This window comes from Pristiophorus japonicus, chromosome 14 (assembly GCF_044704955.1).
Source record: "Pristiophorus japonicus isolate sPriJap1 chromosome 14, sPriJap1.hap1, whole genome shotgun sequence".
Classification (NCBI taxonomy): domain Eukaryota; kingdom Metazoa; phylum Chordata; class Chondrichthyes; family Pristiophoridae; genus Pristiophorus; species Pristiophorus japonicus.
In genome coordinates, this window is record NC_091990.1 from 186,627,322 (window position 1) to 186,654,022 (window position 26,701).

The 26,701-nt window shown below is 45.5% G+C and overlaps 1 protein-coding gene and 2 non-coding genes across 3 annotated transcripts; all 3 read left to right on the forward strand.

The window, feature by feature from the left end:
* The first annotated feature begins 1,715 nt into the window (after window positions 1-1,715).
* LOC139280276 (large ribosomal subunit protein uL15) lies at window positions 1,716-12,910 on the forward strand. Its single transcript, XM_070899955.1, has 5 exons — window positions 1,716-1,826; window positions 6,057-6,120; window positions 6,197-6,272; window positions 10,366-10,540; window positions 12,740-12,910. The coding sequence occupies exons 1-5, from the start codon at window positions 1,824-1,826 to the stop codon at window positions 12,866-12,868; spliced, it is 447 nt and encodes a 148-aa protein (XP_070756056.1). The 5' UTR covers window positions 1,716-1,823; the 3' UTR covers window positions 12,869-12,910.
* Window positions 7,752-7,882, forward strand: LOC139280439 (small nucleolar RNA SNORA3/SNORA45 family). Its single transcript, XR_011596692.1, has one exon. It is a non-coding gene; the product is annotated as a small nucleolar RNA SNORA3/SNORA45 family (small nucleolar RNA).
* On the forward strand, window positions 11,695-11,827 carry LOC139280440 (small nucleolar RNA SNORA3/SNORA45 family). Its single transcript, XR_011596693.1, has one exon. It is a non-coding gene; the product is annotated as a small nucleolar RNA SNORA3/SNORA45 family (small nucleolar RNA).
* Window positions 12,911-26,701: the final 13,791 nt, after the last annotated feature.

The window sequence follows — 26,701 nt, forward strand, 5'->3', positions numbered from 1 at the left end:
GCCTCCATCACCTGTATCTCTCTCCCCACAAGCCTCCATCACCTGTATCCCCCCACAAGGCTCCATCACCTGTATCTCTCCCCAAGCCTCCATCACCTGTATCTCTCTCCCCACAAGCCTCCATCACCTGTATCCCCCCACAAGGCTCCATCACCTGTACCTCCCCACAAGCCTCCATCACCTGTATCTCACTCCCCACAAGCCTCCATCACCTGTATCTCCCCACAAGCCTCCATCACCTGTATCTCCCCACAAGCCTCCATCACCTGTATCTCCCCACAAGCCTCCATCACCTGTATCTCTCTCCCCACAAGGCTCCATCACCTGTATCCCCCCACAAGGCTCCATCACCTGTATCTCCCCACAAGCCTCCATCACCTGTATCCCCCCACAAGCCTCCATCACCTGTATCTCCCCACAAGCCTCCATCACCTGTATCTCCCCACAAGCCTCCATCACCTGTATCCCCCCACAAGGCTCCATCACCTGTATCTCCCCACAAGCCTCCATCACCTGTATCCCCCCACAAGGCTCCATCACCTGTATCTCCCCACAAGCCTCCATCACCTGTATCTCCCCACAAGCCTCCATCACCTGTATCTCCCCACAAGGCTCCATCACCTGTATCTCCCCACAAGGCCCCATCACCTGTATCTCACTCCCCACAAGGCCCCATCACCTGTATCTCCCCACAAGCCTCCATCACCTGTATCTCCCCACAAGCCTCCATCACCTGTATCTCACTCCCCACAAGGCCCCATCACCTGTATCTCCCCACAAGCCTCCATCACCTGTATCTCTCTCCCCACAAGCCTCCATCACCTGTATATCACTCCCCACAAGCCTCCATCACCTGTATCTCCCCACAAGCCTCCATCACCTGTATCCCCCCACAAGGCTCCATCACCTGTATCCCCCCACAAGGCTCCATCACCTGTATCCCCCCACAAGGCTCCATCACCTGTATCTCCCCACAAGCCTCCATCACCTGTATCTCCCCACAAGCCTCCATCACCTGTATCTCCCCACAAGGCCCCATCACCTGTATCTCCCCACAAGCCTCCATCACCTGTATCCCCCCACAAGCCTCCATCACCTGTATCCCCCCACAAGGCTCCATCACCTGTATCCCCCCACAAGGCTCCATCACCTGTATCTCCCCACAAGCCTCCATCACCTGTATCTCCCCACAAGCCTCCATCACCTGTATCTCCCCACAAGGCCCCATCACCTGTATCTCCCCACAAGCCTCCATCACCTGTATCTCCCCACAAGCCTCCATCACCTGTATCTCCCCACAAGGCCCCATCACCTGTATCTCCCCACAAGGCCCCATCACCTGTATCTCCCCACAAGCCTCCATCACCTGTATCTCCCCACAAGGCCCCATCACCTGTATCTCCCCACAAGCCTCCATCACCTGTATCTCCCCACAAGCCTCCATCACCTGTATCTCCCCACAAGCCTCCATCACCTGTATCTCCCCACAAGCCTCCATCACCTGTATCTCCCCACAAGCCTCCATCACCTGTATCTCCCCACAAGGCCCCATCACCTGTATCTCTCCCCACAAGCCCCCATCACCTGTATCTCCCCACAAGGCCCCATCACCTCACTGACTGACTGACTGAGGCTTTTCAGTTTGTTCCTTGTTTTTGAATTAAAACTGTTTCCCGCGCGGGGGGCGTGGTTTATGTAAAGCAGCGAGAGAACAACCGGGAGCGTCAGACCATTATTGCGCAGGCGCTGTCCAACACCCGTCCAAATCTCGAATAAATCCGCGAGACTTGCCCGGGCCTTTCCTCTTTACGTCATCGGACAAGATGGTAGGTAATTGGGAGCGCTGTGTGCGGGTCCGAAGCGATTGCAATCCCCCGGCATCGGCCGCGAACGCTGACCGGGAGCGGGAGAGCTGTTGTGTCCCGGCACCGCCGTGTCCTCCGCCCACAACATGGCCGGTCATTTCGCCAAAACACAGCTGCGTTTTGTTTCGATGGGCTTTCCATTCGGGGCCTAGTTAGCGGGGCCTGGGCGCAGCGCGCACGGTAGTGGCCTGCCCCGTTGTGATGATGTGTTATATCGAATATATATCGCGGCCGGTCCCCCCCCCCCCTCGCTCTCTCGGGTAGAGTTTAGTTCACAGCCCCCGGGTGAGCTACACTGAGGCCCACGAGCCCCATTCATTCGCGTAAATTGTCCGGGGACCTTGTGGCTTGTGGTTGGGGAAGCTCCGGTGCTGGAGGGGCCGCAGGCTCGGAGCGGACCTGTAATTGGCGGGGTTCGGGGCATGTTGGCTCGGGTATTGCAGCAGGCCGACAGACTGCAATAGCCGCACTTGCACTGCTTGCAGATTGCAATCATGGTGGTACTCGGGAGTGCGCCGATTGATCTGATCTGTGCGCAATTTATCATCGATAGCTGCTGAGAGGCCACACAGAAATAGGGAGGGGTGGGGGGGGAGAGAAGAAATAGGAGCAGGCCATTTGGCCCCTCGATCCTGCTCTGCCGTTTAATAAGATCATGGCCTGCCGCTCCCCTTAACCTTCACTCCCTCATCGCTCAAAAATCTCTGTCTCTGCCTTAAATATATTCAATCACCCAGCCTCCACCGCTCTCTGTGGCAAAGAATTCCACAGATTTACAACCCTGAACAAATTTTGTCATCATTTTTAAATGGACAGCCCCTTCTATGTCCTCTAGTTTTAGTTTCCCTTGAGTAGAAACATAGAAAATAGGTGCAGGAGTCGGCCCTTCGAGCCTGCACCGCCATTCAATATGATCATGGCTGATCATTCCCTCAGTACCCCTTTCCTGTTTTCTCTCCATACCCCTTGATCCCCTTAGCCTTAAGGGCCATATCTAACTCCCTCTTGATGCCAGTTCACTGGATATATTCAACAACACTGCGGCAGGGAATTCCACAGGTTAACAACTCTTAGTGAAGAAGTTTCTCCTCATCTCAGTCCTAAATGGTCGACTCCTTATCCTCCGGCCATGTCCCCTGGTTCTGGACTTCCCCAACATCGGGAACATTTTTCCCGCATCTAACCTGTCCAGTCCTGTCAGAATCTTGTACGTTTGAGATCCACTCATCCTTCTAAATTCCAGTGAATAAAGGCCCATTCAATCCAGTCCCTTCTCATGTCAGTCCAGCCATCCCTGGAATCAGTCTGGTGAACCTTTGCTGCACTCCCTCAATAGCAAGAATATCCTTCCTCATATTAGGAGACCAAAACTGAACACAATATTGCAGGTGAGGCCTCACCAAGGCCCTGTACAACTGCAGTAAGACCTCCCTGCTCCTATACTCAAATCCTGTAGCTATGAAGGCCAACATACCATTTGCTGCCTTCATCACCTGCTGTACCTGCATGCCAACTTTCAATGACTGATGAACCCTGACACCCAGGTCTCGTTGCACCTCCCCTTTTCCTAATCTGTCATTCAGATAATCTGCCTTTATGTTTTTGCCCCCAAAATGGATAACCTCACATTTATCCAAATTATACTGCATCTACCAAGCATTTGCCCACTCGCCTAACCTGTCCAAGTCGCCCTGCACCCTCTTGGTGGCATCCTCACAGCTCACACTGCCACCCAGTTTAGTATCGTCTGCAAACTTGGAGATATTACACTCAGTTCCTGCATCTAAATCGCTAATGTAAATAGCTGGAGTCCCAGCACTGAGCCCTGCGGCACCCCACTAGTCACTGCTTGCCATTCTGAAAAGGACCCGTTTATCCCGACTCTCTGCTTCCTGTCTGCCAACCAGTTCTCTATCCATGCGCTTTGATTTTGCACACCAATCACGTGCGGGACCTTGTCAAAAGCCTTTTGAAAGTCCAAATACACCACATCCACTGATTCTTCCTTGTCAACTCTGCTAGTTACATCCTCAAAAAATTCCAGAAGATTCGTCAAGCATGATTTCCCTTTCATAAATCCATGCTGACTTGGACTGATCCTGTCACTACTTTCCAAATGCGCTGCTATTTCATAATGATTGATTCCAACATTTTCCCCATTGCTGATGTCAAGCTAACTTGTCTATAATTACCTGTTTTCTCTCCCTCCTTTTTTTTTAAAGTGGTGTTACATTAGCTACCCTCCAGTCCATATGTTGGAAAATGATCACCAATGCATCCACTATTTCTAGGGCCACTTCCTTAAGTACTCTAGAATGCAGACATCAGGCCCTGGGGATTTATCGGCCTTCAATCCCATCAATTTCCCGCCTAATAAGGATATCCTTAGTTCCTCCTTCTCACAAAACCCACTGTCCGCTAGTACATTCGGAAGGTTATTTGTGTCTTCCTTTGTGAAGACAGAACCGAAGTATTTGTTCAATTGGTCTGCCGTTTCTTTGTTCCCTGTTATAAATTCACCTGAATCCGACTGCAAGGGACCTATTTTTGCCTTCACTAATCTTTTTCTCTTCACATATTTATAGAAGCTTTTGCAGTCAGTTTTTATGTTCCCTGCAAGTTTCCTCTCGTACTCTATTTTCCCCCTCCTAATTAAACCCTTAGTCCTCCTCTGGAATTCTAAATTTCTCCCAGTCTTCAGGTTTGTTGCTTTTTAGCTAACTTATATGCCTCTTCCTTGGTTTTAACACTATCCTTAATTTCCCTTTTAGCTACAGTTGAGTCACCTTCCCTGTTTTAATTTTACTCCAGACAGGGATGTACAATTGCTGAAGTTCATCCATGTGATCTTTAAATGTTTGCCATTGCTTATCCACTGTCAATATCCTCACTGCATTCACCTTGTCAAACCCCCGCTATCTTTTATAAGTTTCAATAAGGTCACCTCATTCTTCTGAACTTCAGTGTGTATAGGCTCAACATACTCAACCTATCTTCATGAGTTAACCCCCTCATCTCTGGAATCAACCTAGTGAACTGTCTGAACAGCCTCCAATGCAAGTATATCCTTTAAATACGGAGACCAAAACTGGGCCAAATAGTTTGTGAAAGGAATATTGATGAAACTTGATTGATGGGACATACATGTCTGAATGTTTAACATGATTGCACTACAATCCTGTATCTATTTTGTAAAACATGTCAGCTCTCATTTATTGAGGTTTTTATTTAATGGGTTAAAGGCTTGAATAGTGCGCACAATAATATAGCAAAAGCGCATTGTTTAGATGTGAACTTTGATTTGAGATTCCACCTTGTAGATCTATAGTAATGGCAGAATACGTAGAATATAGGTGCAGGAGTAGGCCATTCGGCCCTTTGAGCCTGCACCACCATTCAATAAGATCATGGCTGATATGCACTTCAGTACCCCTTTCCTGCTTTCTTTCCATACCCCTTGATCCCTTTAGTCGTAAGGGCCACATCTAACTCCCTTTTGAATATATTTAACGAACTGGCCTCAACAACTTTGAGGTCGAGAATTCCACACGTTCACAATTCTGAGTGAAGAAGTTTCTCCTCATCGCTGTCCTAAATGGCTTACCCCTTATCTTTAGACTGTGACCCCTGGTTCTGGACTTCCCCAACATCGGGAAATTCTTCCTGCATCTAACCTGTCCAATCCCGTCAGAATTTTAGGTTTCTATGAGATCCCCTCATTCTTCATAACTCCAGTGAATATAAGATTAGACAATCCAGCCTTTCTTCGTGTCAGTCCTGCCATCCCGGGAATCAGTCTGTTGAACCTTTGCTGCACTCCCTCAATAGCAAGAATGTCCTTCCTCAGATTAGGAGACCAAAACTACACAATATTCAAGGTGTGACCTCAAGGCCCTGTACAATTGCAGTAAGTCCTCCCTAGTTACATCTCCATAGAAGCAGGCCTCAAAATGGCTGTACAAGAAGCTGCCAGGAAAATTAAGTGCAGATGCATTTAGTTAGCAATAGCAGTGGGTTAATGCATTTACTGTAATCTTTAAAAATTTAAGTGGGTATGATTTTCACAGTCATGTGATTTTTGCCTGTAAACATACTTTTGGGGGGGGGAAGAGAGGAGGAAGAAGACAGTTTTCCAGTGTAAAATGTTGTGCATTGGCTAAATAACTCACCAGTTGCTTTTAATTATTTTAGCCATCCAGATTGAGAAAAACCAGGAAGCTGAGAGGACACGTTAGCCACGGTCATGGCCGTATTGGTGAGTAGTAACTGCAGGCTCAAATCATTTTTTGCATGTGTTCAGAATACCGGATAACACTTTCTTCTGTCTCTAGGCAAACACAGAAAGCATCCTGGTGGTCGTGGCAATGCTGGTGGTATGCACCATCACAGAATCAACTTTGATAAATAGTATGTATTGTACTAAATGTGTTTTGATCCAAGTTAGTGTAATTGTAATCTTGCACTAACTCTGGTGTCTGTTATGAAGTCTTGGTACCAAAAGGGCATCTGCAAATTTAGGGGCAGCCAGTGGGTGGGAGAGGGGAGAGGGGCCAGAGAGAAATACTACCGCAAGTTTAACATTTTTGAAATTAACAATTCTGGCAGGATAGAAACATAGAAAATAGGTGCAGGAGTAGGCCATTCGGCCCTTCTAGCCTGCACCGTCATTCAATGAGTTCATGGCTGAACATGCAACTTCAGTACCCCATTCCTGCTTTCTCACCATACCCCTTGATTCCTTTAGCCGTAAGGGCCACATCTAACTCTCTTAAATATCTCGAACGAACTGGCAACAACTCTGCGGTAAGAAATTTCACACGTTAACAACTCGAGTGAAGTTTCTCCTCATCTCAGTCCTAAATGGCTTGCCCCTTATCCTTAGACTGTGTCCCCTGGTTCTGGACTTCCCCAACATCGGGAACATTCTTCCTGCATCTAACTTGTCCAGTCCTGTCAGAATTTTATGTTTCTAATGAGAACCCCTTTCATCCTTTTAAACTCCAGTGAATAAAGGCCCAGTCGATCCAGTCTCTCCTCATGTCAGTCCAGCCATCCCGGGAATCAGTCTGGTGAACCTTTGCTGCACTCTCTCAATAGCAAGAATGTTCTTCCTCAGGTTAGGAGACCAAAACTGAACGCAATATTCCAGGTGAGGCCTCACCAAGGCCCTGTACAACTGCAGTAAGACCTCCCTGCTCCTGTACTCAAATCCCCTAGCTATGAAGACCAACATACCATTTGCTGCTTTCACCGCCTGCTGTACCTGCATACCAACTTTCAATGACTGATGTACCATGACACCAGGTCTCGTTGCACCTCCCCTTTTCCTAATCTGCTTCCATTCAGATCATCTGCCTTCGTGTTTTTGTCACCAAAGTGGATAAGCTCACATTTATCCACGTTATACAGCATCTGCCATGCATTTGCCCACTCACCAACCTGTCCCAAGTCACCCTGCAGCCTCTTAGCATCCTCCTCACAGCTCACACCGCCACCCAGCTTAGTGTCATCTGCAAACTTGGAGATATTACACTCAATTCCTTCATCTAAATCATTAATGTATATTGTAAAGAGCTGGGGTCCCAGCACTGAGCCCTGCGGCACTCCTCTAGTCACTGTCTGCCATTCTGAAAAGAACACGTTGATCCCGACTCTCTGCTTCCTGTCTGCCAACCAGTTCTCGATCCATGTCAGTACATTACCCCCAATACCATGTGCTTTAATTTTGCACAACAATCTCTTGTGCAGGACCTTGTCAAAAGCCTTTTGAAAGTCCAAATATCCACTCTACTCGGATACAAGGATATCCAGCACATTCTGTTTATTTCTGGTATACAAGTTGTGTGAATGCTTCTATCCTCTTTACCCTCTCCCTTTTTACAAGATATCGAGACTAGAGTCACATCCTGACATTCCCAGTTGTTCTGGTGTGCTATAGTTCTCGAAGAATGAATACTAATTTTATTTACTGGCTGCTGCTACTTGTAGCACAGTCGGCCACCAGATTAGTGACATTGTATAAAGTGGTATGTAACTTTCGCAACTTGATTTTGTCATCCAGCTCTGTAACTGCATTGGAAAATGGTCTTAATTGTTTGCTTAAATCCATGTGTTAAGTGCATTGTGGGCCTGTGCAAAAGGTTGCCTTCATTTGTCCCTGCTGACTGATGTAGTCAGTTGAAACTAGACAAATACCTTTTGCTTGCTTGTCTCCATTTTTATGGCATTCTCTTCAAATGGACTTGACCATGCCGTGAGGTGCCCCAGCAACCCATCTGATTATTCCTTTGTTCTCTTCTGCAGCACCTAGACTCTACCACTTCTCTTTCCTGTTAGTTTTAGAATGCTATGTAGATGCAGAAGTTAGAATTCAAATTGTTCTAGTTTTTAAATGAATTTTGTCCATTTCATTTATTTTCCTGATTACTGGGGGCTTGGATACTTTCTCTCTGCCCTTGCTCAACTTGTGAAAACTACTCAAGTCATCCATTGAATGTGTAGTGTCACCCTTGGTTCAAGTTACTTTTCTTGCTCTTCCCCAAAATGTCTCGTGTTTACTGTAGCTGCTCATACATTATTGTTGAACTCCATTTAAATTGAGGTATCTTCTATGGCACAAGATTCTCCTCAGTCTGAGTTGCTGAATTCTAAATATTTTGTTTTGGAAAGGAGTGAAGTCCCTTGATGGACTATGCAAATTATATCAGGTAGGATCACCTGTAGCACTTAAAATATGCCATAGCTAACTTCAGAGTGACTGTGCTCAGCCACAAAATAAACGTCAGCTGTACTCGGTCACACTCTAGTTTGCCCAGGTAGGACATGCAGTAAAATCTGTTTTGGAAAGGTATTCATTAAGTGTTAAGACATCTCTATGGGTCATTGTTTAAAATTTTAAAAAGCTGTTGTTTTCATTTACAAGAATTTTCATATTGCACCTTTTTTAGCAAATGAGTTTTGAACATGTTTACACACAGGGACATGGGTGTTGGTGCATGTGGGGGTTACATATGGCAGTTCAAATTAGAAAGTTGTTTGAATACTGCTACTCATTACTAAATCATGTGGCCCACAGATCTGGCTCTGTTGGGATATTCCCCCACTATTCCAAGCTCTAGCTGGTCCAGAATGTAGGTACCTACATCCTTTAGCAAAGTTTAGAGAAATATTTCTAGATGGGGCAAGAATACTCTGCCACTGATCGGTGTGTTCTGCTTCATTTAATAGACTACGATTGGAATAACGACTGTGGAGCTGGTTGAAAATAAAGGTACTAGGTTGCAGAGGGATTTTGAAATCCTTGTGCTGAAGAGCACTGGAGATCAGTAAAGGATGTAGGTACCTACATTCTGGACCAGCTAGAGCTTGGAATAGTGGGGATAGCCCAACAGAGCCAGATCTGTGGGCCACATGATTTAGTAATGAGTAGCAGTATTCAAACAACTTTCTAATTTGAACTGTCATATGTAACACCCACAAGCACCAACACCCATGTCCCTGTGTGTAAACATGTTCAAAACTCACATGCAAAAAAGATGACTGACTAGTGCTTTTTTCCTCCTTGGCTCCCAGTTGGTTTGTTCCTCACCTCACCTCACTGCTGTGATCTCTGCTGATGGTACCTGTCACCTCTGTACTTTAATGTCTCTTTTGATGACTAGGTCCTTTTTGAATCAAGGGCTGGCAGAAGCTGCTCTTTTTGGTGTCAATCCACTAATTGGGGATCAGTCTTCCAATTTGCCAGGCTTGGGAGTTCCTAAACTGACCCAGAGCATTATGGTCACATGCACAAAGAAACAACTGGCTTTGGATTCCTTGTTCATCGAGCTTGTGGATCACTTCATAAGTGTCCTGTACGAATGCTTGAAAGCTCATTAAACCTGAGACTGGGTCGTTTTGGAGGTCTTTATTAAAAGAGGTGGTAGTCTTTGGAATTAATCCGCCAGTAAACCTTTATTTATTAATTACCCATGGTAAAGCTTCCAATTTCCACTCGGGCCAAATTTTAAATTCATGATTTTCCTATGGTGATGGGGCATGTTGAAGCTTTGGCCTGTTGTATTGTCGCGGTAAGTCATGAGTTGATTGACTTTCTGCAGTGAGAGTTCTGATTTCTGTTGTGGGGAAATTGGAAGCATTATCAGGTGTGAGGAGAGACAATTAAGGAAATCGCCCCAGAATATGCTTGTGTGCTGATTTTGGTATGTTGGGGAAAGATGGAAGTGAATAGACTGTCTCCATAAAATACAGAAATGAAGGAATAAATTCCTATTGCACATTTTTGAGGTGACTGCAATAATAACATTGCATACCACTCACTATACATTGCCTAAACTTGGGAAACTTGTAAGAATGAAATTAAAAAATGTAGAAAACTAGTATTATCCCTGAATTTTCCTAAAATGCTGGGTTGCATTGGGTTGAGTTCAAGTCCATGTTTGTAGTGTACTTGTTTTATGTTCGATGGGTTCGTTTGAGTTTCTGAACCATTGTTTTTCAGTCACCCAGGTTACTTTGGAAAAGTTGGTATGAGACATTACCATCTAAAGAAGAACCAGTTATTCTGCCCGACCATAAATCTGGATAAGCTGTGGACGCTGGTCAGTGAACAGACCAGACTAAACTATGCCAAGAAACCAGAAGGACCAGCACCTGTGATTGATGTTGTGCATGCTGTAAGTGCTCCCTCTTGGGAATTTAAAATACTGTTTTTCTGGGGCTAGTCTACAGATAGGATGTGCTGGATTTAAAAAGAGAGAAATAACTGATAATTGTAGCCGAGAACACTTCTCATGTGCCAGTGTTGGTTTTATTTTATAAAGTGGGTCAGATGAACTGAACAGATTTGGTAATCGTATGACAATATCCTAGCATTTAGTCCCAGTTGATCAGGAAGAAACTGAAGGAAGCCAAATTTATTCAACCTGTCATAAACACTAAAAAGTGTTTTATAAACACTGCATTGTAAAAGATCAGTACATTTTTACTGCAGTTTGGTGCTCAAAACTGAATGCAATACTAACCACAGCTATGTGCAACTGAAGCTTCACTTCCTCACTTGACTTGCAATCATAAAATCCAACATCCCTTTAGTCTTTTTGAATACTATTTGTACCTGTGCACAAGCTTTGTGATTTGTATGTCCTGTTGCTCCTCCATAGTTCCTAGTCTCTATTAGAAAATACTCTGATTTTTGTCTCTGATCTAAAGTGCATAACTTCGCACTTCCCCACATTTAATGCTTTTGCCATAATTTTGCCCATTCAACAAATCTCTGTCCTTTTGCAACTTCTACTCCATCTACACAATTTACTGTGCTTCCTAAATTGGTGTCAAATGCAAACTTGAATATACAACTCTTCCTTCATTCAAGTCATTTACAAATGGTGATGAGCAGACACCCCAGTACAGATCATTGGGGAATATCTTGTCACCTCCTGCTGATCAGAATGAACCCTTTATCCACACTGTCTCTTGCCTAATTACTGACCCATGTCATGTGGTTACCTCCAATTCCCTGTACTGTCATTTTTAGCCATCTCTTGTGCTAATCACCTTATCAAATGCTTTAAGGAAGCCCATATAGACAACATCCATAGACTCGCTCCTATCCACCATGCTAATGACCACCAAAAATAAAGAACTTGATTAGAGATGACCTATCAATTACAAATCTGTAAATCAAAAGCACAAGTTTCAAGGAGTAAAGCAAATATTGTGGGTCTCTAGCAATGCTCCTACAAAACATTTTCTAAATGTATAGTATAAGGCGTTAGCTAGCAATATAACATCATTTGTTGCAGTAGAGTTTGGTACTTAATTCTTCGGAATCGAGACTAGAGTCACGCCTTTACATTTTCTGTTGTCTTGGTGTGCTATAGTTTTCGAAAAGTAACTACTGATCTTATTCACTGGCTGTTGCTCCTTTTGTAGCCCAGTCAGTCACACCATCAGTGACATTGTTTTATTTTGTGAGGCAGTTGTGAATGTTTGTTTTATTTTGTGGTGGTTGTGAATTTTATGTGCCATTTGTGAGGTGGGGTGAATGACCCTCCATGGCATCAATTATATTTTAAAATGGCTTTAGCATTTTAGTCTCCATTACTATATCCAGGATTCCTTTGTGTATTGATCATTCTTTGTGTAGAACTTCTGCTATTTGTCCTTAATTTGCCATTTACTAGTTTGAACCATTTGTTCTAGCTCGTGTTCAGTTTAGCTTGCTTTGCCGATTTACTTTCTGACGGAAGGGTCATTGACCTGAAACATTAACTCTGTTTCTCATTCCACAAACGCTGCCTGACCTGAGTATTTCCAGAGACCTATTAATTTATTCATTTCTCACCTCCTAAAATGGAATGTAATTGGTGTAGCCTATGCTAAACAAACTTTCCAGGTTCTTACCAATAAAGTGATTTGTGATGGTTTGTTCAAATAATTCTGGTTTTCCCTCACTATTAAAATTTTGCAACAAAGATACTGAAAATAGACTTCTGGCTGTTGTGTGGCAGACATAATGGCTTCTGAAACCCCTTTTTGCTCCCTCCATTGCCATCCAAATATGGCACGCCTCCCAGATAACCAATTGCAATTAGATTTGATTTTGATCTTGCAGATCAGACTTCTGAGCTGTCAGAAATCTGAAGATTTCAGATGTTGGAATCACATTTGTATACAACCGCAACTTTTTTTTATTTTTAGGAGCAGTTGATTTCCATGTAATGCAATAAATACACTTGATTGTTTTGTACTGGTTTAAAAATAAATATACATTAAATCACTGGTTTGGTGTTTGAAAGAATCCAGTTTTGGCCTAGAATCATTTTTTTTGTTGATTTAGTCTTTGAATCCTTGTGCTTGTTTTTCCTCCTCAGGGTTACTATAAAGTCCTGGGCAAAGGAAGATTGCCCAAACAGCCAGTCATCGTCAAGGCCAAGTTCTTCAGCAGGAAAGCTGAAGAGAAAATCAAGGAAGTTGGTGGAGCCTGTGTACTGATGGCGTAAATTTTATGACTTGGTGTAAGAATAAAATACTGTCACTTTTAACTCTGCAGTTTCTTTTTTTTAAAGCTTAAGGATATTGAAGTAGTGTAAGCCTGTTCCTCTTGGTGACTCTTCCTCTTTTTGAGAGCGAGGAGCTCTGATTTAACATTGCCTCTATTATTCCATGACAGAACATCAGGAGTAGGCCCCTCAAGCCTGCTCCGCCATTCAATAAGATCATGGCTGATCTGATCATGGACTTGGCTCCACTTCCCCACCCGCTCCCCATAACCCCTTTAGCGTTTAAGAAACTGTCTATTTCTGTCTTAAATTTATTCAATGTCCAAGTTTCCATAGCGCTCTCGAGGCAGAGAATTTCACATTTACAAACCTCAGGAAATTTCTCCTCGTCTGTTTTTAAATGGGTGTTCCCTTATTCTAAGATCGCGTGTGCCCTCTCGTTCTAGTCTCCCCTACCCCCCCCCCAATCAGTGGAAACATCCTCTCTGTGTCCACCTTGTCAAGCTCCCTCATAATCTTATATGTTTCGATAAGATCACACTTCATTCTTCTGAATTCCAATGAGTAGAGGCCCAACCTACGTGACCTTTCCTCATAAGTCATCCCCAGAATCAACCTAGTGAACCTTCTCTGAACTGTCTCCAAAGCAAGTATATCCTTTTGTAAATATGGAAACCAAAACTGCACGCAGTATTCCAGGTGTGGCCTCACCAAATATCCTGTACAGTTGTAGCAAGACTTGCCTGCTTTTATACTCTATCCCCATTGCAATAAAGGCCAAGATACCATTGGCCTTCCTGATCACTTGTTGTATCTGTATACCATCCTTTTGTGTTTCATGCACAAGTACCGCCAGGTCCTGCTGTACTGTGGCACTTTGCAATCTTTCTCTATTTAAATAATAACTTGCTCTTTGATTTTTTCTGCCAAAGTGCATGACCTCACACTTTCCAACATTATACTCCATCTGCCAAATTTTTGCCCACTGTCAGTTTGCAGATTTTTTTGTGTCCTCACACATTGCTTTTCCTCCCATCTTTGTATCGTCAGCAAACTTAGCTACGTTATCAGTTCCTTGAGGCAATCAAGCAAGCATGGTGACTGGTGTACCTGTTTTCTGAAAAGCTGTAGTGCTTTCTGAACTCCCCGACAAGAAATCAGATTGCCAAAGGATTGAGTATTTTCACTTGTATGTTCATGTACATGTTAGCCAAAGTTTCCATATGGAATGTGTTAATGTTATGTTAATGGGGGGAGCAGAAAAAGATGGCAACACACAATGCTGGGTGAGGTGTGCAGTTGCAAATTTATCTCCTTGTACATGGATATCAAGTGCCACCTCTACAGTTCCTGTCTCATCCAGACATAGTTCAGTCATTTACACCATTGACTTGACTCATTCTCTTTCCCCTTTTGTTCCACCTTGGACAATCCAGCCCCAAGTGATGGTCGTTAGTCCCAACAACCTGCTATGTCTCAGATCACAGTCAAGACCAAGCTATATCTATGTCAAGCAACATTAGCTCAGTGCTCTGGCTATGATTGGGTTGGATGGGATAGAGTGGAACCAAGTGAGGATAATACTCTACAGCTGTGGCAAGGTGTTGGAGGAGATATGGTCAACTGTCAGGCCGCAGAGACATCAAGAAGGCTGAGGGATAGTGCACAATGTCATTTGTGGCTTTGATTTGGACTGTCTGCTGTGCTGGTTGTAGAAACCTGATTGGAGATTAATGCATGCAGTTGCAGGAAAGGTGGCCATGGAATTGGGAGGTGACAATTTCAAGGACTTGAGGGGAAAGGGAGATTGGAAATATAACATAGGAACCAGAAGTAGGCCATTTAGCCCCCTTGACTATTCTGCCATTTAATTAGATCTTGGCTGATCAGTGATCTAATTCAATATACCACCTGCCTTTGCTGCCTATCCCTTAATCTCGTTAACTTTAAATCTGTTAAGATTTTTATTAACGTGACCTAACATTGACTGCTTTTTGTGGAAAGGAGTACCAAACTACTACCACCCTGTGTAGAAGTGTTTTCTAACTTTGCTCCTGAAAGATCTGGCAAATTTCAGTTTTCCCCCCCCCCCCCCGGCTTAGTCCCAGACTCTCCAATCAGCAGAAATAGTTTAACAGAAAAATATTGCGGATGCTAGAAATCTGAAATAAAAAGTCTTTGAAATACTTTGCATGTTAGGCAGAATCTGGAGAGAAGCAGAGTTCAGGTTGATGGTCATTCACTTTAAACGTGAACTCTGCAAATGCCTGACTTGAGTACTTCCAGCATTTTCTGTATTATAGCTGAAATAAGGTAGAGAAACTTGGTTCCTCTTAATACCTTAAACTGATTAAATCACCCCTTAATCATTTAAATTTAATTCTGGGGAATACACCTCCAGTTTGTGTAATCTCATAATTTAAGCCCTGAGCGACATAATTCTGGTATATCTATGCTACACTCCCTCCAAGGCTAAGTGTGGTGCACATACCGAACACTAATTGGGGCATTGTAGTGTAACTTCTACCCCCTTGTATTCAAGTCCTTTTAGATATAAAGCACATGAGATTATAGTTTGCATGGATGTGGCAAAGATGAGTCTTCAGGAGAGACAGGAGTACAACAGCTGCAAACAGTAGTGTGTGCTTTCTCACATGGTCAGCCACTTTTCTTTGTTGCATGGCACTATTCTGAATGTTCGCATCTTCAGCAGCTACAATGCACCTTCTCTAAGAGCTGCAAGCTATATTTAATCAGTACAGGCTAGCTTTAAGTAGTGCTGGCAACTAATGATGTTGGACTCCCTGCTGATGTGTGCAACCAACAGTGTGGTTAGAGTTGTCTGCATACAGCAATAATGAGCTGGTAGTAATGAAAATGGCGTGCTGCCTGTATTTCATTGACCGGGATGGGCTAATCGTGCATTGCAATTACCATGCCTGTTTTTGGATTTTCAATCTATCCCCTCCTGGTAATTAAATTTAGCTATGAGGAAAGATGGGATAGGCTGGAGTTATTTTCTTTGGAACAGGAGGCTGATTACGGTGTATAAAATTACGAGGAGCCTAGCTAGAGTGGCTAGGAAGATCCTATTTCCTTTAGCAGAGGCGTCAACAACCAGGGGGCATAGATTTAAAGTAAGTGGGAGGAGGTTTTGAGCAGAAATGTTTTCACCCAGAGAGTGGTGAGGGTATAGATCTCTGCCTGAAAGTGATCGAGGCAGAAACCCTCACCACTTTAAAAAAAGTACTTGGATGTGCACCTGAAGTGCTATAACCTACAAGGCTAATCCATGCCTTTCTAAATGACAATTGATACTGTCCCTCAGAATTTTTTCCAATAAGTTGCCCACCACCGAGGTTAGGCTGATGGGCCTGTAATTGCTTGGTCTATCCCTTTTTAAGCATCATCATTGGCAGTCTCTCAGAATTGAGGAAGACTTGCATCCAATCTTGAAGTGAGTTCTTTGGTGGCTGAACAGTCCAATACGAGAGCCACAGTCTCTCTTACAGGTGGGACAGATAGTCGTTGAGGGAACAACAGTACAATGTTAGCAGTCCTCTGGCACAATGCCTGTCGCCAGTGAGGATTGGAAAATCATGGTCAGAACCTCCACTATTTTCTCCCTTTTAACAGCCTGGGATATATTTTGTCCAGACCTGGTGATTTATCTACTTTCGAAGATACTAAACCCCTTAATACTTCCTCTCTCATCTAATACTTCACTCTTTTGAAGGAGTAGAGGGTGCAGAAGTGATTTTAAAGAAATCTGTTATGTGGAGAAGATGGAGTTCCATTTAGAGCAGAGAAGGTTAAGTCATCATCATAGGCAGTCCCACAGAATTGAGGAACACTTGCACTCATAAAATGAGTCCTTAGGTGGCTGAACAGTCCCTGTCACAGGTGGGACAGTCATTGAGGGTGGGACAGGTTTGCCGCATGCTCTTTCCGCTGCCTGCGCTTGGCGATGAGACTCGAGGTGCTCAGCACCCGCCCGGGTGCACTTCCTCCACTGAGGGCGGTCTTTGGTCAGTGACTCCCAGGTGTCTGGGGATGTTGCATTTTATCAGGGAGGCTTTGAGGATGTCCTTGTAACGTTTCCTCTGCCCACCTTTTGGCTCGTAACCGTGAAGGAGTTCCGAGTAGAGCGCTTGCTTTGGGAGTCTCGTGTCCTGGCATGTGGACAATGTGGCTTGCCCAGCGAAACTGATCAAGTGTGGTCAGTGCTTCAATGCTGCAGATGTTGGCCTGGTCGAGGACGCTAATGTCGATGCGTCTGACCTCCCAGGAGATTTGTAGGATCTTGTGAAGACATCGTTGGTGGTATTTCTCCAGCAACTTGAGGGGTCTACTGTATATGGTCCATGTCTCTGAGCCATACAGGAGGGCGGGTATTACTACAGCCCTGTAGACCATGAGCTTGGTGGCAGATTTGAGGGCCTGATCTTCGAACACTCTTTTACTCAGGCGGCCGAAGGCTGCACTGGCGCACTGGATGCGGTGTTGAATCTCATCGTCAGTGTCTGCTCTTGTTGATAAGAGGGTCCTGAGGTATGGGGAAATGGTCCACATTGTGCAGGGCCGTGCCATGGATCTTGACGACGGGGAGGTCAGTGCTGTGCAGCGAAGACAGGAGGATCTTTGTCTTGCGGATGTTTAGCGTAAGCCCTATGCTTTCGTTGCGCCTCAGTAAATATATCAACTATGTCCTGGAGTGCAGCCTCTGTATGTGCACAGACGCAGGCATTGTCCACGTACTGTAGCTCGACGACAGATGTTGGGGTGATCTTGGACCTGGCCTGGAGATGGCGAAGGCTAAACAGCTTCCCACTGGTTCTGTAGTTTAGTTGCACTCCAGTGGGGAGCTTGTTGACTGCGGTGGAGCATGACAGCGAGGAAGATTGAGAAGAAGGTTGGGGCGATGACGCAGTCCTGTTTGACCCCGGTCCGGACGTGGATTGGGTCTGTAATGGATCCATTGGTAAAGAAGGTTAAGTGGAGAGTTGATTGAGGTATTCAAAATCATGATGACTTTTGATAGAGTAAATAAGGAGAATTTTTCCAGTGGTAGAAGGGTCAGTCACCAGAGGACACAGAATTAAGTTGATTGGCAAAAGAAAGCGAGGCAGCATGAGGAAGAATACATTTACTCAGTGAATTGTTGTGATTTGGAATGCACTGCTTGAAAGGCCAACATTTATCATCTATCCCTTATTGCTCTGGAGAAGTCGGTGGTGAGCCGCCGCCTTGAACCGCTTCAGTCTGTGTGGTGAAGGTACTCCCATAATGCTGTTAGGGAGCGAGTTCCACAATTTTGACCCAGCGACGATGAAGGAACGGCACGATATTTCCACGTCAGGATGGTGTGGAACTTGCAGGTGATGATGTTCCCATGTGCCTGCTGCCCTTGTCCGCCTAGGTGGTTTTGAATACCTTAGCTAAGAAAATTAACTTGAACTCATGCAGGGAAAAATTCAGTACCTTAGTGCCTCTAGCTAGCACCAGCTTTATCGCCGGGACGAGGTGAATCCAGCGCCGAACGTCAAATCCCGCCCCCCGCAGTGCCACCGTTAACAGTTATCACTGGGAGCCTCAATGCCAGGTGGATCATGACATTAGTGAGTGTGCAACACTCACTGACCACCTGCTCTGTGAAATTGATTGTCGCCATCTACCTTAACGCCTGGAGACAGGGAGAGCTGGTGTGAAGCACCAGGAAGCCAGCTCCAGGGACATTATTAAAAGGGGTCATTAGTAATGAGTCGCAGCTGGAGGTTAGTGGAGTTTCAGTGCTTTCTTGTCAGTTTCACAGTGCAACAGTCTCATTTGTGATTTCAAGGTTATTTAGTATCAGGCGTATTGTGGCAACGAAAAAGTAGCGACATTTATTCTTTAAAAAATCAAACTCCTACACTTGGTGACATTAATGGGGGCTGTACTGGCAGTCAACCTCGCCCTCCAGGATCGAGGTGGAGGGAACGGAAGCAGCAAGAAAGACTGGAACATAAGAACATAAGAATTAGGAACAGGAGTAGGCCATCTAGCCCCTCGAGCCTGCTCCGCCATTCAAAAAGATCATGGCTGATCTGGCCGTGGACTCAGCTCCACTGACCCGCCCGCTCCCCGTAACCCTTAATTCCCTTATTGGTTAAAAATCTATCTATCTGTGATTTGAATACATTCAATGAGCTAGCCTCAACTGCTTCCTTGGGCAGAGAATTCCACAGATTCACAACCCTCTGGGAGAAGAAATTCCTTCTCAACTCGGTCTTAAATTGGCTCCCCCATATTTTGAGACTGTGCCCCCTAGTTCTAGTCTCCCCGACCAGTGGAAACAACCTCTCTGCCTCTATCTTGTCTATCCCTTTCATTATTTTAAATGTTTCTATAAGATCACTCCTCATCCTTCTGAACTCCCAACAACTAAAGACCAAGTCTACTCAATCTATCATCATAAGGTAACCCCCTTATCTCCGGAATCAGCCGAGTGAATCGTCTCTGTACCCCCTCCAAAGCTAGTATATCCTTCCTTAAGTAAGGTGACCAAAACTGCACGCAGTACTCCAGGTGCGGCCTCACCAATACCCTATACAGTTGCAGCAGAACCTCCCTGCTTTTGTACTCCATCCCTCTCGCAATGAAGGCCAACATTCCATTCGCCTTCCTGATTACCTGCTGCACCTGCAAACTAACTTTTTGGGATTCATGCACAAGGACCCCCAGGTCCCTCTGCACCGAAGCATGTTGTAATTTCTCCCCATTCAAATAATATTCCCTTTTACTGTTTTTTTTTCCCCCCAAGGTGGAAGAGATCACATTGTATTCCATCTGCCAAACCTTAGCCCATTCGCTTAACCTATCTAAATCTCTTTGCAGCCTCTCTGTGTCCTCTACACAACCCGCTTTCCCACTAATCTTTGTGTCATCTGCAAATTTTGTTACACTACACTCCGTCCCCTCTTCCAGGTCATCTATGTATATTGTAAACAGTTGTGGTCCCAGCACCGATCCCTGTGGCACACCACTAACCACTGATTTCCAACCCGAAAAGAACCCATTTATCCCGACTCTCTGCTTTCTGTTAGCCAGCCAATTCTCTATCCATGCTAATACATTTCCTCTGACTCCACGTTCCTTTATCTTCTGCAGTCACCTTTTGTGTGGCACCTTATCGAATGCATTTTGGAAATTTAAATACACCACATCCATCGGTACACCTCTATCCACCATGCTCGTTATATCCTCAAAGAATTCCAGTAAATTAGTTAAACATGATTTCCCCTTCATGAATCCATGTTGCGTCTGCTTGCTTGCACTATTCCTATCTAGATGTCCCACTATTTCTTCCTTAATGATAGCTTCAAGCATTTTCCCCACTACAGATGTTAAACTAACCGGCCTATAGTTACATGCCTTTTGTCTGCCCCCTTTTTTTAAACAGAGGCGTCACATTAGCTGCTTTCCAATCCGATGGTACCTCCCCAGAGTCCAGAGAATTTTGGTAGATTATAACGAATGCATCTGCTATAACTTCCGCCATCTCTTTTAATACCCTGGGATGCATTTCATCAGGACCAGGGGACTTGTCTACCTTGAGTCCCATTAGCCTGTCCAGCACTACCCCCCTAGTGATAGTGATTGTCTCAAGGTCCTCCCTTCCCACATTCCTGTGACCAGCAATTTTTGGCATGGTTTTTGTGTCTTCCACTGTGAAGACCGAAGCAAAATAATTGTTTAAGGTCTCAGCCATTTCCACATTTCCCATTATTAAATCCCCCTTCTCATCTTCTAAGGGATCAACATTTACTTTAGTCACTCTTTTGTTGCCAGAGGGAGGAAGGCGACCATCAGGGCTCTCAACAGGATGTCTTACACTCCAATGGTATTCCGAGAGCACATTTCCTACCTCCATCAGGGCGCTTCACCAAGGAGGTGGTCATAAAACTATGCCATCTCCTGCAACCAGACCTTCAGCCTCAGATCAGAATGACCATGGCTCTCAGTGGCAGTCAAGCTCACCATCACCCTCAATTTCTTTGCCAGTGGATTCTTCCAGTCTGCAACAGGAGACATAGCTAACATCTCACAGTTCACCGTCTATCACTGTATCCGGGGGGTCACAGAGGCTCTCTACAGTAGGAGAAGGAACTATATTTCCTTCACCACCACCGGAGAGAAGCAGAACAAGCATAAATATGGCTTTGTCAGGATAGCAGGATTCCCCATGTTGCAGGGCGCCATTGACTGCACCCCCATGGCTTTGCGGGCACCGCATAACAATCCTGCGATCTTCCATAACCGCAAACGCTACCACTCACTTAATGTGAAGTTGGTCTGCGACCACAGAAAGCTAACCCTCAATGTCATTTCCCGCTATCCTGGCAGCAGCCATGAAGCCTTCATCCAATGCCAGCACTCTTCCGGCCACCACGTCAAAGACACGGCTGGCTGGTTGGTGGCAAGGGCTATCCGCTCTCCATCAGGTTAATGACTCCCCTCCGCAACTCCAACATTCCTGTCAAGCACTCATATAATGAGAGTCATGCTGCCACCAAGTACATCATCGAGCAGACCATCGGGGTGCTCAAGCAACAGTCCTGCTGCATTGACCGCTCAGGAGGAGCCCTCCAGTACTCAGCTGAGCGGGTGTCCCATTTCATGGTGGTCTGCTGCATGCTCCACAACTTGGCCATCGTGAGGGCCCGGCCCTTGCCACCAGGGATTGCAGGACGACCTCAGGAGGAGGACGACGATGAAAAGGAGGAGGAGGATGAACAGGAGCAAGGGAAGAGGCAGCCACTCAATTGGCCTTCTGGAAGGGTGGTCCGTGATCTCCTCATCAGACTGTGGTTTGATTGAATTAAACCCCAGATCCCCACTGCTCACCACATCGCCATCATTCCATCCCTGTCACAGGCCCATGTCACAGCGCAAAGCTGAAATGAGAGACAGCACAAAAGAATCTAAACTGAATTAATAAATTTATCAATAATTAGTGAACACATATTTACAATAAAAATATTAACTATTCACCTTGTGTAATCGCTTAGTGCCTCTTGTTACTGTACCTTTGCTGACCCAAGTGCTTCTACAAGCGGCTGCAGCAGTGCTGGTGGAAGGCTGCCGGGTGTCCGTGCAGGAGACTTCAGATAACTTTGAAGGGTTCCCCTTATCAGCTCTGGGCCTGGAAGACCAAGCTGTAGACTGCACCACCTCAGCATGGGAGGCAGCAGTCTGGGCTGGCTGGATGGCAAGCAGCGACAAGGGCAATGACAGAGTGGCAGTGGTGGGAGCAGGAATGCTGTCACCCTGAGAGAGGACAGCAGGTTCCTGCTCCTCTGACCCACTGCTACTCCCCTGGGGGAGCACCTCACCATCTCTAGCGACCTGTTGGAGCAGAGCACAGACTGTTTGTCTGCTGGGACACCGTCAAAGCCCCAGTCGACAGTGGTAAACCCAGCAATGATGGCAGCAGTCAGAGCTTGAGCGGAATCAAGCTGAAACTGTATGAGCAGTCCGAGCTTGGATGCCACCAAGCAATAGCCTGCATTACAGCACTAAGACATCGTGTCGCTTTCGCCTGTGCTGCATTGGACGCTGCCAGATCACCCATCACATGCGGCATCAGGTCTGGGTCACCACGGTCTCTGGGAGTCTATCATCCTTTGCAGACTGGAAATGAGGGCTCCATGGTGTGCGCAGAGTCTTGTACAATGTTGGAGACAGACTCCTCCACGCTCCTTATCATTGTCGAGAGGCTCTCGGGTACACTTGCCATTGCACCTATCATCTCCGTGTGCATGCCCATCACCCTTATTCTAAACACCTCCCCATCGAGGTCCTCATCTGTGTCCTGTGCAGCAGAATTCACGTGCGAACTCGTCCTTCGGGGAGATGGCTCCCAAGCTACCCTTTCCCCAAGCCTTGCTGCAGCCCACTCATCCCCAGTGCCTCACCCTGTGCAGATCCCACTACTATACCAGCCTCTAATGACAGAGTGGTGTCAGTATCTGAGCTGGTGCCTGAGGGTGAGACATGCAGTGACGCAGTGTGTTCTTCCTCCTCTCCCCCCTCGCACTCTACAGTGCCCTCAGGGACAGGCTGCTCAGGTGCTTGCTCATTAACTGAAAGCATAAAAGGCAGAAGAAGTGGGTTAACGTGAGGGGAGCGGGGCAGAAAGGGAGAAATGCACATATACAGCATGATTAGCTGGAAAGTGCAAATCGCTTGTGGGGGAAGTGGGAAGTGGGATGTGAGAAGAAGGAGTAGGGATGAACAAACTGTTGTTGTCCCGAACAAGGGTCAACATTGCCAGTGATCACGGCCACCATCACCTGGCACCTAATAATCTGCAGTACTCTGTTTTCTAGCACAGACAGTGGTTGGGTGTCGGTTTGTCTCCCACGTGTATTCTCCTGCTCCCTCCTGTTAAGAGTCACCTTGGCTTGCAAGAGAAAGTGTGTGAGTGAGTGTGGAGCAATAGGTTTGGGTGATCTGTCTGCCATAGTTGAATAGCTGTCATTGTGTGCAAGATGTGAGGTAGAAACATAGAAAATAGGTGCAGGATTAGGCCATTTGGCCCTTCGAGCCTGCACCACCATTCCATAAGATCATGGCTGATCATTCCCTCAGTACCCCTTTCCTGCTTTCTCTCCATACCCCTTGATCCCTTTAGCCGTAAGGGCCATATCTAACTCTCTTGAATATATCCAATGAACTGGCATCAACAACTCTCTGTGGCAGGGAATTCCACAGGTTAACAACTCTGAGTGAAGAAGTTTCTCCTCATCTCAGTCCTAAATGGTTTACCCTCTATCCTTAGACTATATCCCCTGGTTCTGGACTTCCCCAACATCGGGAACTATCTTCCTGCAACTAGCCTGTCCAGTCCCGTCAAAATTTTATATGTTTCTATGAGATCCCCTCTCATCCTTCTAAACTCCAGTGAATACAGGCTTAGTTGATCCAGTCTCTCCTCATATGTCAGTCCAGCCATCCCTGGAATCAGTCTGGTGAATCTTCGCTGCATTCCCTCAATAGCAAGAACGCCCTTCCTTAGGTTAGGAGACCAAAACTGAACACAATATTCCAGGTGAGGCCTCACCAAGGCTTGTGCAACTGCAGTAAGACCTCCCTGCTCCTATGTTTAACTAATTTACTGGAATTCTTTGAGGATATAACAAGTATGGTGGATAGAGGTGTACCGATGGATGTGGTGTATTTAGATTTCCAAAAGGCATTCGATAAGGTGCCACACAAAAGGTTACTGCAGAAGATAAAGGAATGTGGAATCAGAGGAAATGTATTAGCATGGATAGAGAATTGGCTGGCTAACAGAAAGCAGAGAGTTGGAATAAATGGGTCCTTTTCAGGTTGGAAATCGGTGGTTAGTGGTGTGCCACAGGAATCGGTGCTGGGACCACAACTGTTTACAATATACATAGATGACCTGGAAGAGGGGACGGAGTGTAGTGTAACAAAATTTGCAGATGACACAAAGATTAGTGGGAAAGCGGGTTGTGTAGAGGACACAGAGAGGCTGCAAAGAGATTTAGATAGGTTAAGCGAATGGGCTAAGGTTTGGCAGATGGAATACAATGTGATCTCTTCCACCTTGGGGGGAAAAAAAAACAGTAAAAGGGAATATTATTTGAATGGGGAGAAATTACAACATGCTTCGGTGCAGAGGGACCTGGGGGTCCTTGTGCATGAATCCCAAAAAGTTAGTTTGCAGGTGCAGCAGGTAATCAGGAAGGCGAATGGAATGTTGGCCTTCATTGCGAGAGGGATGGAGTACAAAAGCAGGGAGGTCCTGCTCCAACTTTAAAAGGTATTGATGAGGCTGCACCTGGAGTACTGCGTGCAGTTTTGGTCACCTTTCTTAAGAAGGATATACTAGCTTTGGAGGGGATACAGAGACGATTCACTAGGCTGATTCCAGAGATGAGAGGGTTACCTTATGATGATAGAGTAGACTGGATCTTTACTCGTCAGAAGGATGAGGGGTGATCTTATAGAAACATTTAAAATAATGAAAGGGATAGACAAGATAGAGGCAGAGAGGTTGTTTCCACTGGTCGGGGAGACTAGAATTAGGGGGCACAGCCTCAAAATATGGGGGAGCCAATTTAAAACCGAGTTGAGAAGGAATTTCTTCTCCCAGAGGGTTGTGAATCTGTGGAATTTTCTGCCCAAGGAAGCAGTTGAGGCTAGCTCATTGAATGTATTCAAATCACAGATAGATAGATTTTTAACCAATAAGGGAATTAAGGGTTACGGGGAGCGGGCGGGTAAGGGGAGCTGAGTCCACGGCCAGATCAGCCATGATCTTGTTGAATGGCGGAGCAGGCTTGAGGGGCTAGATGCCCACTCCTGTTCCTAATTCTTATGTTCTTATGCTCAAATCCCCTAGCTATGAAGACCAACATTTGCCTTCTTCACCGCCTGCTGTACCCCAAGCCAACTTTCAATGACTGATGAACCTTGACACCCAGGTCTCGTTGCACCTCCCCTTTTCCTAATCTGCCGCCATTCAGATAATATTCTGCCTTCGTGCTTTTGCCACCAAAGTGGATAACCTCACATTTATCCACATTATACTGCATCTGCCATGCGTTTGCCCACTCACCTAACCTGTCCAAGTCACCCTGCAGCTTCTTAGCGTCCCCCTCACAGCTCACAATGCCACCCAGTTCAGTGTCATCTGCAAACTTGGAGATATTACACTCAATTCCTTCATCTAAATCATTAATGTATATTGTAAAGAGCTGGGGTCCCAGCACTGTGCCCTGCGGCACCCCACTAATCACTGTCTGCCATTCTCAAAAGGACCCATTATTCCAACTCTCTGCTTCCTGTCTGTCAACCAGTTCTCTATCCACATCAGTACATTACTCTCAATACCATGTGCTTTCATTTTGCACACCAATCTCTTGTGTGGGACCTTGTCAAAAGCCTTTTGAAAGTCCAAATACACCACATCCACTGGTTCTCCCTTATCCACTCTACTAGTTACATCCTCAAAAAATTCTAGAAGATTTGTCAAGCATGATTTCCCTTTCATAAATCCATGCTGACTTGGACCGATCCTGTCACTGCTTTTCAAATGCGCTGCTATTTCATCTTTAATAAATGATTCCAACATTTTCCCCACTACTGATGTCAGGCTAATCGGTTTATAATTACCCGTTTTCTCTCTCCCTCATTTTTTAATGAAGGGGTGTTACATTAGCTACCCTCCAGTCCATAGGAACTGATCTAGAGTCGATAGACTGTTGGAAAATGATCACCAATGCATCCACTATTTCTAGGGCCACTTCCTTAAGTACTCAGGGGTGCAGACTATCAGGCCCTGGGGATTTATCAGCCTTCAATCCCATCAATTTCCCTGACACAATTTCCCGCCTAATAGGGATTTCCTTCAGTTCCTCCTTCTCACTAGACCCTTGGTTCGCTAGTAATTCCGGAAGGTTATTTGTGTCTTCCCTCGTGAAGACAGAACCAAAGTATTTGTTCAATTGGTCTGCCATTTCTTTGTTCCCCATTATAAATTCACCTGATTCTGATTGCAAGGGACCTACATTTGTCTTCACTAATCTTTTTTGCTTCACATATCTATAGAAGCTTTTGCAGTCAGTTTTTATGTTACCAGCAAGCTTTCTCTCATTATTTTCCCCCTCCTAATTAAACCCCTTGTCCTCCTCTGCTGATGTGGGTGTGAGTGTTGCTCGGTGGGTGAGTGCTGGGGTTGTGGTGCTTTGGGCAGTGTGTGAAGACTGTGGTTCAGATGGTGGTATATGGCATTTTTGGAAGCAATCACTCAACCTGGCCACC

Bases quoted from the DNA above. Each gene is read 5' to 3' on its own strand.
- LOC139280276 (XM_070899955.1), top strand. The intron at 6,273-10,365 runs GTATGTATTGTA...ATTGTTTTTCAG, and splicing joins AGAATCAACTTTGATAAATA to TCACCCAGGTTACTTTGGAA. The intron at 10,541-12,739 runs GTAAGTGCTCCC...TTTCCTCCTCAG, and splicing joins TGATTGATGTTGTGCATGCT to GGTTACTATAAAGTCCTGGG.